The sequence below is a fragment of the Solenopsis invicta genome, chromosome 11 (genome assembly GCF_016802725.1).
Source record: "Solenopsis invicta isolate M01_SB chromosome 11, UNIL_Sinv_3.0, whole genome shotgun sequence".
Lineage (NCBI taxonomy): Eukaryota > Metazoa > Arthropoda > Insecta > Hymenoptera > Formicidae > Solenopsis > Solenopsis invicta.
Genome location: NC_052674.1, coordinates 11395903 through 11414664, shown reverse-complemented (window position 1 = coordinate 11414664; position 18762 = coordinate 11395903). Strand labels below are relative to the sequence as shown.

General features: G+C 38.6%; 3 protein-coding genes across 5 annotated transcripts in view; 1 reads left to right on the top strand and 2 right to left on the bottom strand.

The window, feature by feature from the left end:
- Positions 1-18429, bottom strand: part of LOC105201419 (rho GTPase-activating protein 20) — a 222250-nt gene extending 203821 nt beyond the window's left edge. The window contains exons 1-3 of one of the 2 annotated variants that reach the window (XM_026137835.2): positions 18123-18429; positions 9565-9762; positions 7166-8689 (exon numbers count right to left, since the gene is read on the bottom strand). In XM_026137835.2, coding sequence (XP_025993620.1) covers positions 7166-7357 — 192 coding nt within the window. In that variant the 5' untranslated portion in view covers positions 7358-8689; positions 9565-9762; positions 18123-18429. The remainder of the gene's footprint in view (positions 1-7165; positions 8690-9564; positions 9763-18122) is intronic. The other variant, XM_011169422.3, reaches the window with a different exon arrangement.
- On the top strand, positions 11270-13599 carry LOC105201420 (suppressor of cytokine signaling 4). Its single transcript, XM_011169425.3, has 3 exons — positions 11270-11814; positions 11953-12494; positions 12578-13599. Exons 1-3 carry the CDS (start codon positions 11515-11517, stop codon positions 12942-12944), a joined length of 1209 nt encoding a protein of 402 aa, XP_011167727.2. The 5' UTR covers positions 11270-11514; the 3' UTR covers positions 12945-13599.
- On the bottom strand, positions 13568-17791 carry LOC105201421 (ubiquinone biosynthesis protein COQ9, mitochondrial). 2 transcript variants are annotated; one of them, XR_005575838.1, is made up of 6 exons: positions 17400-17791; positions 17006-17292; positions 15207-16940; positions 14698-14892; positions 14221-14564; positions 14052-14139 (listed from the first exon to the last, which is right to left on the bottom strand). XR_005575838.1 is itself a non-coding variant. In XM_011169427.3 (5 exons), the coding sequence occupies exons 1-5, from the start codon at positions 17449-17451 to the stop codon at positions 13811-13813; spliced, it is 843 nt and encodes a 280-aa protein (XP_011167729.2). In that variant the 5' UTR covers positions 17452-17791; the 3' UTR covers positions 13568-13810. The 2 variants fall into 2 exon arrangements, 1 of the variants encoding a protein (XP_011167729.2); XM_011169427.3 differs by lacking the exons at positions 15207-16940; positions 17006-17292 and adding an exon at positions 13568-13837 and having other exon boundaries at positions 13915-14139.
- Positions 18430-18762: the final 333 nt, after the last annotated feature.

The window sequence follows — 18762 nt, the reverse complement described above, 5'->3', positions numbered from 1 at the left end:
GGCGCGACCTAATCATATCGCGATAAACACGGATGGAGATCTAATTCGAGCATTGCTTTCTCTCGTTCACATTACGGATTATCTCTCCCGGCCATTCATATCGGACAATCGTACAATCCTATAATTTAAGTATCAGTGAATGACTCTAAAACCTCATTTAAGTATTATTCAAGCCTTGCTCAGTGATAAGCACCCGCAATTAACGAATCAGTTACACGGAAAATTGTATAAAAAATTTTAAAACATAATTTTTAAATAAATTATTTGTTAAATATTAGAAATATTATTTACCAAGTAACAATTTATAAAAAAAAAATTCATCGAATTATAAACTATTAAACAATTAAATATTGAACTTGCACACGAGGTTCAAATTTCACTTATTTATCCATGCAAGTGCTCACGACTGTGTCATTTCACAATTTACATAAATTATTTAAAATACAGTCAAAAAGAGAGTAATATTATACTCTACGAGAAGTGCTTTTCGTAAACAGCAATTTAACCGCGTCTTTAATAACATGACATCAATGCCAACATTAGACGATGCTCTCTCGACTGTACATATATTATTCGAGCTCGAATGAAACTGTACGTAAGTAATTCGTCTAACCTCAGAGCTAATAATTGGAGAGCTTTACTACGTCGGGCGTAATTTACTTGTCAGCGCGAACAAAATAATACGATATTAGTCGCGAATCGAGTGAAACCTGTGCCCCATGCCGTTTCCTACTCACATATGTATAGATACGTGTGTACCGGCTAATAAACAGGTGTGTAATGAATGAGAATCGAACTTGTCGGATAACCGACATAACTAGCACCAACCTTCGAACGTTCTAATCGCGGCACCGCTAAACGCCACTATCACACGAACATCGCTTTCTCCATTCAGCCAATCGACCATCCGTTTAACCTTTTCCAACTGCTAAAACGGATGCCATGATGGCGAGTTGTATTCAATTTCCCGTCTAAGAATGACCATAATAGCTAGAATGAAGCACTCTCAATGACCATCGAACTATACGTATTGAAGAGATGAGAATTTTATCATCACAATAACTTACGTAAGCAACGCTGAGCCAAGAAGCGCCCGCACGTTACGTTACAGTTTCACTCTTGTTTTACATTACTGTGCAATGAAAACATAAACTGCGAATTGAGAGTTTCATTTCGCTGAACTTAATTAATTAATTCGTCTAACCTCAGTGCTAATAACTGGAAAGCTTCGCCACGTCGGGCGTAAATTACTTGTCAGCGCGAACAAAATTGATTAATTTGATTCATTCATTCGTTTTAATTAAAATCCGCGGAGATATTAAAAAAATTTTGGACACGTACAAATTTACATTCAAGATTATATTGCTAAAGCAATATATTTTGTGGGGTCTAATTAAAATTTCAAAGATACGTATTATATGCAAACGATATTATATGCAAATCATCTACAGTAACTGGCGGTGGCTATTTTAAGTTAGACAGTGAAAAAATCGAGGGTCTAATCGGCACGACGTGATCAAGAAAAGATGATTAATAACCGCTGCTTCCCTCGAGAGTCGAAAGTGAATTCCGCGTTCGCCACGAATTGATTCGATGAGTCAATAACCTTTATGTATTCCTCGCGTGTCGATTAGCCGAAAAAATATTGCGAATGATACACGATAACCTCCCCCCCCCCCCTCCTCCTCTCTTTCTCTCTCCTTCTATACGATATTTATGACCGATATAAAAACACCTTACGTCGCATTACAGAATACCCGCATTTGTGTAGGCATCAGGCACATACCTTCGTCGAACCTCCTTGTACAGTCTATAGAATACGTGTACGTTATGCAAAAATTTATGAAAAACTTATAAAAGGCAAGTGTAATTTATTTGCGAGGAGAGTGCGAAAATTCAAGAATTTACATGCGATCCATTTCAAAAATTAAAAGTATTCACTATGCACTTTAGATGGATTATCTTTATTCACGTCAGAGTACCTTATAGATCTTATTACATGCACACGACACCATTTATGCGGCGTATAATTCATCGGTAATGGCTCTTCCGTCACCAGGACAGCACGATATAACTGTGCAACTAATTAGGTGACTGCGGAAATGTCGAACGCCCTTACTGCATTTTATGAGCCAATATTTCAAGATACCTCAAATACTTTCGCAGATAGTTGCAAAGATTAAATAGAGATTTACGAATAGCGTCTTTACTTGCCAAGGACGACGCGTTTTCATCTCGACTGACATTCTTGTGCAACAAAATGTGTTTTGTATTGAAAGATGGCAACTTTGATATTGACCGATTAAAATTCATACAGTGCTAAGTACTTTCAGTTTCGTTTTGCAACAAAAAAAAAAAAAAAAAAAACGAAAAAAAAATATTTTTAACGATAAATTTTATCTTGCATTTTTTTTAAATCCAGCATAATTCTCTAATACCCAATTTTTTCACCTCTAGATAACTTTATCCCAAAGAATATGCTAATTTCTAGTAAAATTCTAGTACATTGTTCATCAAAAGTTAGTAATATGAAGAATATTATAGCTATTCGTTAGATAGACTAAAGGAACAATTTCGTTGAAAATACAGATATGAAAATAATTATGTTGTAACTTTATCAAATCCTTTTTTCACTGCAATGTAATTATTTTAATGATTCAACATGATTATTTTCATATCTGTATTTTCAACGAAACCGTCCCGTCCATTCTTTTCAGTGTACGTAATCAGAGATTTCAGCGAGGAAAACGAATTTTCACTTAATTGATCGGGAGGATAGCTATGAAGAAATCAGGAATAAGAAAATATTCAAACCATCAGTAATTCTCACATTTCAATTGACAGGATTCGCAAACTCGACGCATCGTCCCTTCGATGCATGGAGAATGGAAAAGTTTTAATTAGTCAGCTCCGAACGTATCCCGGGATAGAAACATCTCAACGCTATCTTTCGCTGATAAGGGAAACAGTGAGAAATTGTTTCTACAAATTATTTTCTACGGGCAGCCCGCACATACGCGGACGTAGGCATTATCAGACGTAATTACGACGTAAATCACACATACCACTTATCACGCGATCGTCGGGGGATCTGGCTAAAGGCTCGACGGCTCGACGAGCCCTCGGCGTATTAGCGATAATATTGGCGATTACCGTTTCGTGTCACACACAGACGCACGTGCGCGCTGTGTACAGAATCTCCTTTAACCCTCTGCGGTTGAATATCGGCATTTAACTGACCGCGGACTTTTACTCTCTTGCTCGAATGCGTCGGCGCGTAGCCGCGTCGCAATTATCCGTACGCCTAGAGTTACGAGTGAATTGCGAAACGGCAATCTACTTTAAGTACCCGGGTGTATAGCTGATACCGTTAACTCGTCTCTTGATTATTTTTATTACGACCGCACCGCCAAACGTGCTAATTATTGCTAGTGATCTAAATTAGCTCGTGTTTGAATTCTAACTTTCATTGCGTCGCAACTTGATATTGCGTTGGTAATTATTTTCGATGACCTTCTCTCTCTTATAATGAAAAATAAATTCCTCGTGAAAGAGAGTCTACGCGGTTAGAAAATTTGTGTTCGATTTAACGTACGTCTTAGATGGTCCATTCAAATTTTTTAATTTAACATGAAAAGTAACACAAATATTATGTACAGAATTAATGCAAAAAATGTAACACTTTGACAAGTTTAGAAACAAAATGTAAAAGCACATTTCTTTAATAAAATTAATATTTTTAATATGTTGATACGTGCATTTCATTCGTTTATTTCAAACGGTTTAAATCACTATATTATTTTCATGTTATTTGTTTATTTACCCGTTGTATTATTTTGGCTCTAAGGAATATTAATTTACATAAAATATTAAAATAACACAATCACATTACGTTAAATTAATATCCGAGTATGTTAAAAAAAAAAATTCAACAAAAAAATTTTAACAAAGATAACCAGTTTGAATTAAATACTACAAAACGTTCTCTGCTGTTGTTTACGAGCAATGCGTGACAGTTAAAAATTTAATTAAAAAAAAAAAAAAAGAAATTCTCTCTATAAAATTTCTCCACAAAATTAATAAATTCGAAGCTATGTATTCAAATATTTTCAGAACACACATTGTTGGACTGTCTGTAGTTAAAGCGTGACTCACGAGAAATGAAAAGTCATAATCGTGACTGCGATAATCGACGTGTTCGTCGACAGTTTATTTATGCGCGTCGTAAAATCAAATCAGTTTTATATCGATCTATGCTGAATCGCTGACCCAGTTCGAGAACGAGACGGATCGCGGCGGAAAAGAGAGAAAGACAGGAAAAAAAAAAGTGAGAGAACGAGAGACGAATAGTCGCGCGGGTAGAAAGCACCGGTCATCGATCGCGCTTTCCTTCTTACGACCGATTACGTACGAAAAGACGTCGAGGTTCAGCGAACGACGCAACACTCTCTTGTAGGTACACGCCGACGCGATTCTCTCGCCGCGATCGAGCGTGTATCCGGCACTTCCTTCACCGCGATCGCGGCGGAAACGCGCGAGAGAAGCCGACGTGCATCGGGAGGCTGGAGATTTATTTCCCTCCTCGATGGCACACGGATAAAACTGCTTCCTCGCGTGCACCGCGCGAAAGAGCAAGTGTGAAAACGACGTTACATGCATTAATTCGCACGCATCCGCGGGTGCACCTTTTACCCGCGCGTCACGCGAAATAATTCCGCTCGATTTACTCGGAGAAAAATCCTCGAAGAGAATACGCTTATATCGATTTCCCCCACGTAAATCTTAACATCTGTCTCTCTGCGATATGTATCTATTTCCGGTTTTCTATTACAATGAGAGAAAAGTGTCTGGTACTTGTGGCTGTAATTGCATGGTAAAATAATTATGATTAGGAGCCCCATTTTGTACTTATTACACTGAGAGAGAAAAAAAGTCTAAGCATTAGTCAGCAAATGTTACATGAGACGTTTTCTTCGATATTTATTAATTGAAAAAAAATTGAATATGTCTCTTTTTTATTATTATACTGGTTCATTTGCTAGGAATAAAATTTTATTTCGCCGTATTAAATAAAGATTCATTACAATAAAATACATTTATATCCCACAAATAAATTTTGAAGCATCTTTTTTCTCAGTATACTGTTATATTAATAATAACCTTGTGTTTATAATTCTATCAGCTATGAAAAAATTTTTACTATAAATTATGATAATTAATATAGTAAAATATCAAGATATGAATAATGAAATAAATATCTTCATTATGTTTTTAATTGTAGTAAATGCATTTACAATTATAATAAGTACAAATACTTTTTCAACATTTGCTTACTATAATATTTACATGCATACACTGAAAAAGTTTTTTTGTGTTTAAATAAATTATAACTATTTTAAAATATCATTTTCTTGATTAAAAAAATATTTCTTAAGTTTAAAAATAAATTATTTTATACTAGCTGTTTATTCAAATCAAGAAAATAATGTTCAAATAAATATATTTACTTGAACATAAAGAAACTTTTTTTCAGTATAGTAATAACAACTAATAGTTGGAATTTGTAGAGTTTACAGTTTAAACAATCACATAGTTGACACAAAAAATGAATTGCAATTAAGTTACGATAACTGCAATCATTTTTTTCTCTCAGTGTACATCTTCTTTTCCTCAGAATTTTTATTCTGAGGAAATCTTGACAGTACACAATATTTATAAAATATTTATAATAATTATTTTAATATTTTATAAATACAAAAATATTATTTCACATTTCGTGTCCTCAGATTAAACAGCTTATAAAGTAAATATTAACTTTATAGTAAATAACACAAAAATATTTATAAAATATTAGTATAAAATATTACTATAAATATTTAGTTTTTTTACTTATACATAAATATTGTAAAAAATGTGTCTATTTTAATAACACTTCAAATCAAAATTTTATGATTCTTTTCTTTCGTGTACATAAAATATCTATAAAATATTTATATAATATTTAAAAATGTAAGTAGTAATAAATATTTATTACAAATATTGTGTTGTCTGGGATTCGTCGTGTAAAATAATAATTGATCCTCACGCTTCGCGCTTGCAGCAGCCTCTTTTTAAAATATTTAATTATTGGTGCGTACTTTTCATCTCTTTATTGAAACGCAATTGGGTCAATTACATCAACACGATTTTGAAAGTAGAATGCCAACTCTGCAAAAATGGTACATTTGACAATGTGCGCGCGAAAGCGGTACGAATCAGCGGACCGCGAGATACGAGAACGAGACAGGGAGAATTTCCCTGTGCACAGTGAAATTCCGAATTAAATACCGAAGGTAACACCTCTTACTCTCGCGCATGTAATGTGTAGCACTTATGTTCGATGTGTACGCTACATTAATCGCCAAAGTCCGCGCGGCGCGCCGAAGTCCGTTTCGATTTCTACCTTGGAATTTGCACGGCCGGCTTCCTGATTCAAATTTACGCTTGTGTTTCTGCAATGTCAACGGCGTGCGCAAGTGCAAAAGCGTGACAACGATATAACGCCTCGATCGGCCCGAGTATTATAATTATATCGGAAGCACTTTCACAATACGCGACGAGCTCGGACTCATGCTCGGGGTCAAAGATTTCGCTGTCGTTCTGCAACGATTGGCTATATGGAAAATTGTTCTGGCCGTGTCGTGAAAAATTCTGTACGGGCTGTACGTTCAAATGTTTATGTAAAGACGTACGAGACGTCCTTTGTAATTTATAATCGATGTAACGCGATTTGCGCGAAAATTAGGCGCTGAAAAAAATGCTGTGATACGAATTGAAACGTAGTCTTATTACTAACTATATTTCTTATTGCCTTTACTTTCAATCTTTTTATTTCATTAATACCGTCATCGAACTAAAATATTTCCGGCATTATAAAATATTTTATTGCTGAATTAATAAAATTTCCAATTAGACTCGATGCAACGGCATTTTTTCCTCGTGCGCGATTTCAGTATCGCTAATTAGTTAATCGAGTATCTATCAAGTGTAAAATATCTCCTCGCTCGCGCGTCTGCACGAAATCCTTCAATTACGGATAAAAGATTTAACGTCCGGCGTGGCGGAGGATTATCAGCCGGGCGATATCAAGGGGCACATTTATAAGTCAACGAGGCACTTTACTCACCGTGAGCTGCGTCTTGTCAGGTGCAATCGCCGTGATCTCGACCGGTCTCGGCTCCGGTGGGTTCGCCCTGCTGAGAATCGCAGCCGGCATTTTCGCGACGAGGGACAGCCTCCTGGTGAGCCGTCTGCCCAATTCCGCGCGTCGGCGCAGCCTGACGCGGGGTCCGGTGCCCTTGTAGCCCCCGAATTCCATTCTCGATCGGACGCACTCGATCAGGAGAGAACCTTGATCCTTGCTTCCTTCCTTCCTTCCTTTCTTTCTTTCTACTAGCTGCTGCTCCACCCGCTGCTCATGGTTGACACACGTACGCGCGACGACCCCGAGCGTCGTCGTCGTTGTTGTTGTCGTTGTGCCGCGACAGATCGTTGCCAATCACGAGTGTACGAGTGCCCGCCGTGTCCTTGCCAAAGTTCATCTCGCGCACCACTCCGAGTTTCGCGTCGCGAACGAGATCACGCTGATCAAACGCGTCGGTACCGCCCGAGCCGGCAAAGGCTCCAACGTTCACGCCGCCATTTGCATTTTTCGCCGGTTTCAAAGTCGATTCGCGCCGAATTGACTCGCGGCGCTCCCCCGCGAGGATCTCGTTCTCTCGAGTTATCGGACGGCGATCTCGAATCGAATCTCGTGACACGGCGACGCGCGAAGCGAACCGGGTTCGACGCGTGCGACGTAAAAACCGACTGGATGCTGGAGTCGCTGCTGGAGGTACACACTCGCGCACAAGCCTCCCTCGCGGCGCGTAGTGTGGATCGGCCGGAGACAGGAGAGGAGAGGAGAGGAGAGGAGGAGAGGGGCGGGGAGGGGACGAAGGCGCGCAGCCACACGCAGCTACGTTCACGCACCTGCAGGCACGCGCGACATGCGGGCGCGAGCGCCTGTTTTTATTCCCTCTGTCTCCGTTAATTCCGTCGATTCGTCGAAAATCGAGGCGCGGAAAGGAGAGCGGCCGCCGACTCGTTCTCGCTGGCGATCGCTCGCTCGCTCGCTCGCTCGCTCGGTCTGCCTGACGCGCTTCGACTGAAATTGAATCGCGGCAGCCTCCTACCACGCGGTCCGCCGTCGCGTCGCCGGCCACCACTAACTAACCGCCGTCGCGCCGCGCCTCTCCTCCCGCCGCCGCGCCGCCCGTCGTTGCGTCGATGCGTGCGAGTCGCGCCGCGCGCCGCCGTTGGTAAACAAAACGTGTCCCCCGCGAGATATTTAGCGTCGCGCGACGCGCGGCCGTCCGGGTCCGATGATGTAACGGATGCACGCGCGACTTCCACGACTGTTGAGATATGTTACTGCGCGACGCGCGACACCTCGACCGCGACGATGCTTTCTGCTTTCCGCGCGCGATGTTGCAGCCAACTTCGTACCATAACATCCCCGGGCGTTTCAAATGTATATATAAATTAGGGCGGGGAAAAAATCTGTTCTTTTTTTTCTTTTTTTTTTCATTTTTCCGTCGGTTCTTTCGATTCCTCTTCCAGGAATGGAAAAATTCACGCGTGTTCGTAAAACTTTCCACGTTGCCTCTTTCTGTAAGGAAAATGATTGCGTACTGAAGTTAAATAAAGTTAATATGTTTGTAATATATGTATAGAGAAAATTTTATAAAGTTTTTAGATAATTTAATATAATTTTAAAAAATTATTTAATATCTATAATAATTAATATTTATAAAGAATGAAAAAGTATTAATTTATTGTAATAATAAATTTAATGCTAGCAATTGCTATATTTGCTATTATACTAAAATTAAAAATTAACTTGATTTTTATTTATAAAGTACTAATTCATAAAAATAAAATGTTACGACATAAATCTTTAATTTTTTTATTGGATTAGGATTGATTCCATTTGCTTGCACTGGTATTTTTCGGTCATCTTTTTTCGAACTCATTTCGTTTCGAGAAGTGTATAAAAAGATACAAGTGAAAGGAATAAAAATGAATTCTTGACTTTCAACTTATCTAACTGAATGCAGATAAAGCAAGTAAAAGAAAACATGCTTGATTCAGTGAGGCAAAAACCTGTCATAACTGCATTGAATTTTTATCGTTCATTATTTAGCAACGACGAATATATTAATTTGTGTTCAGAAATCAATTCATAGATAAATGTAAAACATTTTTCTAATGAAGAATTGAGTTCCAGAATTTTAAAGAAAATATAACGCGCGCGTGTTAATTTCACTTTCTACTGGTAACCCTTCTTCTCTTTCCTATCGCCTCTTTCTCTCTCTCTCTCTTTCTTAAAAATTCTGAAATACATTTTTACTTTATCACAGTTAAAACGAATTGATTTCAATTTAACGAGGAATAATCTCTGCGAAACGTGATATTACCGAATCGATACAAGACCAATTAAGTCCGCTACGCTTTTACGAGATATTGAATAGGCGAGATACCTACATCGTGACATCCGGTGTTTCTTCAGGCGAAAGCCATTGTTTTCCACGAGAACTCGTCGGAAGCCGCAGGAGGTGCGCGTCGCGATAAGAAATCGCGTAACAATCGATTTATATCCGTAATTTGGGTCCGCGACGAGCGTTCGTTGACAGAAGTGTTTCAACGACGCGACGCACGGCGTCGCCCGATGTGTTTCCTTCCCTATAAATAATAAAGACTTATATTAGAAAGCGCATTTCTACGCCGAACGCGTCGCACGTATGTACATACGTACGTCCCGATCGGTTGCATAACGTCGTATGTTATTCAGCGGTATCCGAGACGTGCTCGAGACATCGCAACGCGTGAATACGCGAGCGTGTCATGTCGGGACGTATTCGGAACGCGTGCTTCATATTTAAATATTCGAGATTAGAAATTAAGATTAGAAATTCGCGATAATTGTTAATAGGCCGATGGGCAGAGCTCAGGGAGGGATTGCATCTGTGAAGGCGCCGAGGATTCAGCGGCTGATGCTACTTGTCTTGAGAAAGGTTGGTGAAATCGACGGTTAATCTACGTTTTTCCTTTCGCCGAGAAGTAGCTATTCAACGCGAAATGAAGTCCGAATCCTCGCGTGCATTTGTACACAAATTGAAACTTGGCGGAAGCGACATTCGCACCTTTCACCCCTGATCCCTCGCCGTCGTTTCTACGATTTCTTCTACGAGTTCTCATCGCACGTCTGTGAAAAGTACGGCGGCCTTGCGAGGCCTTGTCGAGGATGCTAAACGAGCTACTCCGTGAACACGCGCAAGAATGTGAATAACAAAAAAATGCAATCTATCATTTCCAAACCACGTGTCTGACGAGTATGAGAAACGCTGAGAATCAATTGAAACTTCTGCAGGAAATTTTTCTACGATAGAGAATTAGAAATGGGTATTTGAGTGACCGTTCTCTGGCTTCTCTCTGCTTCTAGTTACATGAAAAAGTATCGAATAGTATCGAATCAATAATTCATTGTTTCGTGTATAAGCAAGAATATCGAGTTTTCTTGAAAGAATTTGATAATTTTACAATGATGATTATAAAACAAAATTTCTTCATGTTAACAAATTATGTCTGTTTCCCATACAGCACAGAACGTTGCAGCAACATTGTAACAATGTTGCAAAGTTGCAACTGCAATGCAATATTGCAGAGATATTGTAGAAACATTGCGATGTTGATTGTTGAAGTGTGAATATTTTTTTCAATATTGAATCTATGTTGATTTTTCTACATTAGACGTTAGACATTGTTGAAATGTCTCATTAATATTGCATCAATATTTCACAATGTTGCTGCAATATTCGCAATCTTGTGATTAAATATTGTTGAGATGTTGATACAATATTACTGCTGTATGAGTTTAAGATTATAAATTCTTTCAAGAAAATTTGATACTCTTACTTATAAGAAACAATAAATTGTTGATTTGATATTTATTTTTTTCTGCGAATACTCGTATAAATCCCTAATCTAATCTTTTTTGACGTCGTTGAACAACAATGAAACACAACGAAAAGTTAACAATCCATGTCACCAAAATTTCAGTTGATGCGTTAAGCCTTAGTTAGATTCAGAATTTAATTAGCGGAAGGTAGTCGTAAATAAATCTGGCGCATCGGGCGCGCGTGCTTGCGAATTGACGAAGGTGTGCTCTCTGTCGGATACTCGCGGTACTAGGCGGCATCGACAAAAAGGGCGACATCTTCCACTGGTGTCTGCCCCACGGAATTTTTTGACAGTCCATCACGGGATTAGCGAGTGGTTCATTCACTGCTGGTTTTCGAAGATAATTTCGAACGCGCAATTTCGGACGCGAGCACGCCGGCCGCATGAAATAGATGGCGTGTGCGAGTGCCGCGGCTGAAAGAACGGCGGGTGGAATAATTTGCTCCGAGAGCTCGGGCACTACCGCGCACAAATATGACAGATCGGGATAGGGATCCGGAGCCAACCGCGGCGGACACCGCTGCTGCACAGCAAGCTGCGGGCGCGAGACGGAAATCCAGACGTGGGAACACGGGCGGGAAACTCGCGACGCTTCTCCGGCGATCCGAGAGTAATCGGCATCAAGAGTACAAGAGGGACGATCCGATGAACGACAGCAGGTCAGTGGAGCACAGACTCAAAGGCCCCTCGAGCAGCAAGCTGTCGTTCCTCGATTTCGTATGCAACGTCAAGAAGCACCTACTGTTGAAGAATCTATGCAAGTCTAATAAAAAGGTAGGCTTTTCTTCCTCTCCATCGGTCTGTCCGTTCACTCTGGAGGCAAGATCTTTTCATTCTTTTTTTTGTGATGGTCTCTGTCCATCTTGCTGATACATCTTGTCTGCAAAATTCTTTTTTATTATTCATTTCCAGAGCAAAGAGACGGAAACGACGACCCCTTGTTCCGGTACAAAGCAGAACAACGTTATATCTGTCATTGAGTCTCTTAATGCTTGTCAGAAGCAAGAACTTACGAATGGCGAGCAGGCTTCGTCGGACAGACGACTTTTGTATGAAAACAGATTAAGTGACGTCCTTGAAAATTCCTGTCACAGTATCAAAGAAAATGTAGCTAACATTGGCATGCAATATGGTACAACTGGCACAAATCTTCATACAGTTCCTATAAGACAACAAAATAAATCGATAAGCGACGTCACAACTGACAGTGAGGCAACACAACCCACCTATTCTGATGCAACTGTGGCAGTATCTAATGCAATAGCAGATATTCCCAGTAGTGTAAACGAAATATTAAATAACGAGCATAAAGTCAAAGCGAGTCTCGCAAAGGAACTGCTTAATCTAAGCAAATATGGATGGTATTGGGGTCCCATATCAGGAGACGAAGCTGATGCCAAACTTATATCTGAGCCAGATGGTGCATTTCTGGTTCGAGATTCATCAGACGACAGGTGAATACATCAAATAATCCAACTTTGCAGAATTTTACATCTTCACATTAAATATAAAATTATAATTCTACAATTATCTATAGGTATGTCCTAACACTCAGCTTTAAATCATCTGGAAAAATGCTGCATGCGCGTATGGAGCATACCGGCGGCCTATTTTCTCTGTGCAATCAAAGCACTGAGAACGAAGGTTTCACTTCGGTAGCTGCCTTAATAAATCACTCCATGAACTTCAGTCAGTCTGCTGTAATTTGTTACTCGAGACCGAAATATCCAGGATATCCATCGTTTCCGGTCAGATTAACAAAACCAGTGAGCAGATTCACGCAAGTAAGGAGTCTGCAATATCTTTGTCGTTTTGTCATTCGTCAGTATATTAGATTAGATAATATACACAAGTTGCCTTTGCCAAAAACCATTAAGGGATATATTCAAGAAGCACATTATTAAAACCTAACAGATAAACAAGTAAAGAATGTTGAGATTAATAATAAATTATTTTTATGAAGGTACATATTAATAAAAAGAGTGGAATATAGAATTCTATGATAAAATGGCAGCAAAAGTGTATATACATATGTGTATATATATACAAATATATATACACACACACATACATAAATAAGAAAATTGTTTAAATTTTCAGTATATGTGTTATACTTTCAAAAATATTTTCAATATTTGTTTTTAATCATGATGTATCATTATCTAGTATCAAAACACATATAATAGATAAAAATTATAAATTATTGAAAAATTAAATATTAGTAGTTTTTTTAAGTATTACATTATTTCTATGAAATCAAAAGAGAATATTTCATATTTATTACAAGTTACATAATCCTAAGAGAAATTTGCAATAAAATTTCTACTTATCGTAGACAAAACATATTTGACTTTTTCTGCTATTTTAGTAGCAGAATATGAAAAGTAGCCAGACTTTTATATAGTTGATTCCAATGATTATACTTAATTATAATATGCAGGGTAAACGAAGAATTGTTTTTTAACCTATTGTTGTAAAAGAATGTTGATATGACTTTATGTATAATCAACAATTTATATCTTTATATTTTGCATGGAGATAATATAGATTTATTACCTATTTTATTGTACAGATTTTGTTAAAATATATCACTGTGTAAAATAAATTAGCTATACCTGCTTAATGTTTCCTTTTTTTAATGCAAAGAGTCCCACATAAAATAAACTTTTCTTAATTGTAATAAGAAAAATTTTAATTGTACCTATTTAAACACATCTACAGAATCTCTCTTTTCCTGAAAACTCTTTTCATTAATTTATTTCTTCTTTCATCAATGTAATCCAAGTATATTACGGGCCTAGAATAGAAAAATAATCATATATACAATATGTATTAAAACCGGTTCACAATGTTAATATATAAAAAATAATTTACTGTTATAAAAACAGCAGCAGCTGTCTGCGCAGCATTGTTCAGAGCTTCATCTGGTGATGACTTGGTTGTGTTGACAAGCATCGTTTGCAATTGTAAAATATCTTTTATTCGTCTCTCTAGGAACAACCACGTTTCTTTATGATCTTCACTTGTATCTTGCAACATGTATAATTCAGTAGTTTTGTAAATAGTCGCCAGTATCATTCTTCTGGCATACCAGTTGATCTAATCATAATAATGTATTCTGTTTAAATAGCACATATCTTCCTTATACTAACAAATAAATATTATAGCAATATGACTTACATCAACAGATCTATCGCCAGCATAGTAGCAGATATCGTCAACTAAAGTTAATAAATTTGCCAAAGAAGTCGGTACGTTCGGTGGTAGAGTCATAATAGCTATCGCTTGCGGCCAGCTTTTTTTGTAGGGGATCACCATTCTCAACCGTGTTTCCACGGCGTCTCGAACATGCTGTTCTGGTGTCTTCCGTGGTTTCGAGGAATCTGCTTCGATGGCCAATGCCTCTTTCTCCAGGATTTGATTCAATTCCTGGTTGCAGGTAAGGTAAAAATACTGCACTAAAGCCGCGCTACCATTTGGAAACAGTCCGTGTATCACGCCTGGATATCCGATCGACTCAGCACCTTTAGTACCATAATTTTCGATTATTATTTTAATTTGCATATTAAAATGACACATGCCATGACAATTCACAATAATAGAAAAATTAATTACAAGATAGCATAGCACCTAAAAAAAAATAATGAATCAAATTACCAGCACTAATAGCCTGTTTGCTCCATCCCATATTAGGAACAAATTTTAAAGAAGCGTCAAGTATTTTTATTTTAATATTTTTCTCATATTCTTCATCATTTTCCTCATGAATAGATTGTTGCGGTTCCGCTTTTCTATTATTATTTTCAGACTGATCGGTCGACAAAGCACTGGAAGTCCATAAATGTCTAAAACCTAATAAAATCAATATCTACTTATAAAATTATCTATGTGCATTGTACATAAATATGTTATATAATAATAAGACATAAGAATTACTAAAGTTAGTATAATTTTTATCACAAATAATGGTTATGAAGGCTATGATAATCATAAAGGTATTAATAAAATATACGATTTAGGAAGTGTATTTATTAAATCTTAATTATAATGATAGCATGACATATTCACAATTAATTTTATTTTTACTCAGATATCAATTCATCAGACTTTTCTACAAACTTTTCATTCATATTTATACATTCATTAACTCTTATAAGAATACTTTCCATTACATCTAAACCATTTATCACTTGATGACAGATGACAATTTTCTCTGGAACTGGCATAAATGGTAATTGTTCACCACCAACGGTTAATGTAACTTCTCTATGGGCCTTCATTAGCTTGCTATAATCTTGTACTTTAGCTAAATCCTTTTTTTGTTGCTCCAAGTCTTTTATATTCACTCTCCAATGTGCTTTGCATAAGTCTATCCCTTCTCTTAATGGATTTAGATAATCATTTTTGAGCATATTTATCATATTCCAAATACCTGTCTCATTCTTCTTATCCCTGATAAACAAGAATCTTAGCAAGTTTAGCGCAGTAATGATTTCATCTGATATTTCTACCATATCAGACGAACTTCCATGTGGTAGCTTACAAACGCTTTTCAATAACGATTCCATATTCTTTCCGAGAAATTGTGGATTTCGCGGAGTTGAATCGAGACATTCAATGATAGAAGATTTAAACATGCCAGTGATGAAACTCAGCAGGCCGGAATGTTTGGCGGTCTCGTAAAGATATGAGATAACGGTATATCTAGCTTCCATGTTGAATATCTCAATATACTCTTGAAAAATATGTACTGCCTTCTTTCGTTGTTCATCACTATCAGAGTAAATCATCACTTGAATAATTGGTTGAAATAAATCTGTATATATATTCAACTCCAACGTTTCAGAGTCTACAGAACGAGGCAAAATGCGTTTTATAACGTTTTCCATGAACATTAAACCAGTGGGGATTGAATAATTTTTACTGAGCAATATTTGAAAAAAATATGCACACGTTTCAAGGATATAATAAGAATTATATACTTGTGGTACATTTATCCAATATTTTTCTTTGGTAATTACATGAAAGTAAAAATTAGCGAAAGCCATACTTGATATTTTGGTAACCCAAAAAGGTTCTAGAAAATAATAACTTTTTTTTAATTGAGCTTTTTTATGTTGCACGCGCGGTGTATAGAAAGATTTTTTACGTCTTTTGCTAACAACATCTAAAAAATATAATATATCCCCAGTGAGACAAAGTGCTTGTGTCACTATATCACTCGCGAGTTCTTCATATACTGCTTCTTCACTAATATATTTGTTCAAGTAGCAAAAAGGTTTCCCGCAAAGAGAAATAAGAAAACTTAAGAGTTTTTTCTTGAAACGAGAACCTTTCTCCTGTTGAGAATCAGTATTTATTGCCTCTTGCATCAATGGTTTCAGAAATACTGTGATTGCCTTATATGTATGTATAATTCTGTCGCTAGCTTCTTCTGGATCATCGACGTCATCTGGCAGTGGTAGATTCTTGATGTATGTTAAAATCGAATCTAAACTCCAACCAATGTCCCTGCGCTTGTTTCGCTTGTTTCGTATTCTCATCATGCAAGAAAGTGTTGCATTTAAAATGGCAGAGAAATTCTCATGGTCGCCCGCCTGTCTCAAGCATCTCGATAATTCTAGTATAGTTATCGTGGGCTCACAATTCTCAGCTATAAACATCAGTACGTTTGAACAGCATTCGAATGTTGCCTTTTTATGTTGTAATGCAGAGTTTGTGATATTCGAAACAATAGCAGACATAATGGCGCTTAAGCCGTTCTCAGTAATCTGGCGATCCTTCTTCAAAAGTTGTGTAGCTTCTTCAGTCTTACACTCATCTACAAGATCCGTGAACTGATTAATAAATATTCGCGTCATCATGTCGAAAGACATCGTGAAACTGATGATGGGGAAAACCTGTAAAGATATCACATGCAGATTAAATTATTCTTTGAAAAATATATCTCTATATGTATATTTACCTTTTCTCGTTAATCTCAAATTACTTTCTTCTTTGTTGCTAGCTACGTGTTTGCAAACATTTCGTTGACGAAATAAACAGACGTATCTTTCCCCCGTTCTTCAAAAGGTAACGTCGAGAAGGAATCTTTCTCGAATATTTCTGCGTCTTCCCGCGAGGTTATGTTTTCACGCAGGAGCGTACACAAAATGACCTCCAACGTGGGACACATACGAAATAAAATCTAACGGTCACAAACTCGATCGATCGCTTGCTCTCGATCCGCTAAATTCACGGGTCAAAAACTCCCTGAAAAAGGGATTCGTGGAAGGAAACGCAAGGCGGAGCAAAACACCCACGTTACGTGACAGAAAGCTCGGCAGTTGACTCGAGCGAGTCGTTAAAAATTCGCTTACCGACCACTGCGAATCTGCTCCGCACCGAGCGGAATGAGCTAAGCATCGCCATATCCCAACACTAATGTCTCAACACTCTCAACCTGGCGACTTCTACCGTGCGATCACCAAGAGCATTCCGGCGGGTCGAGCATCAGCATACTGGGCATACCGTTCTCGCGAACAGAATTTCATGCGATTTACGTTCGACGGTTGCGTCACGGGATTTCCAAGATCAAAGATACGAAGATACAAATTTACTCGGGCGAGGATGCGCGTTTCTCGGAGCAGCTTAAAAAACGGGCGATAATGCGATATTTCGTATCATCCAACGTTAATTACGTGGAATCGAAGAGCTAATGAATGTCAGATAAACTTAACCTGACAGTCGTATACTATTATACTATACAAGATTGTACAAGATCGAGAAGCATGGAGATCACATGGAACTCGACCAATCGCAGAAGAAGAATCTTTGCCCTTTTTGTCCTAACTGAAGAATAGACAGAGAGAACCGAGACTCCTGAATGGCCACGATTTAGATAATACGACGCCATCTCTACAACGTGGACATACACTACGATGCCAATGTTCCTCTCTGACCACGGAAAAAGCACGTCACCCGACTATTGGCACACCTGGCGAAGGGAGCGCGCGTAAACGAACTTTAAATTTTTCCAGCGCAATTCGGGACAAGGCGCAAATACTGAAATGTGGGGGCGAAAAACAAATGAATTGACTCACCGTTCGCCGCTGGTCGCTCCCTCCAGCTCGGTCCAGCTCCGTCTCGGCCGCAGCTGTCGAACGTTCGAGAGCCTTAAGATCCTCCTCGCGATCGACGATTCTGGATGATTCGTTTTGATTCACACGTGGCACGAACGCGCGATCCTTCATTTTCGGCACTCACGAAACACTCCCGGTACTCACACGCGTCTGAAACTCGGGATACGAGGCAACGATGAAAATGCGAAATACGAATTGAACGCGACACGACTTCGCACCATGGCATGCATCGTATCCGACACGACGGATGTTAAACACAAACGCTCGACACTTCGCGGTATTCTCGAAATACTCGCTCGCGTCAACAATTCGTATACGGAGAATGATGAGAGAGTTGAAATGCGCCGCGACGCCTCGCAACTACGCAGCGCCTGCCCGACCCGACTCAACCCGACTGACCGACCGGCCGCTGGCCGCTGCGTAGCGACGGTAGCGACGCACAGGCGCGACCACACGCCGCTACGCAGTGGCAACAGTGGGTCGATTAGGCAGGATGGCGGAAGGTCACAGCGTATCGCAGCGCATTTCAACTCGCATTCTCGTTGTCCCCTACGAGTTTTTGACGCGAGCGAGTGTTTCGAGAATGCCGTGGGGTGTCGAC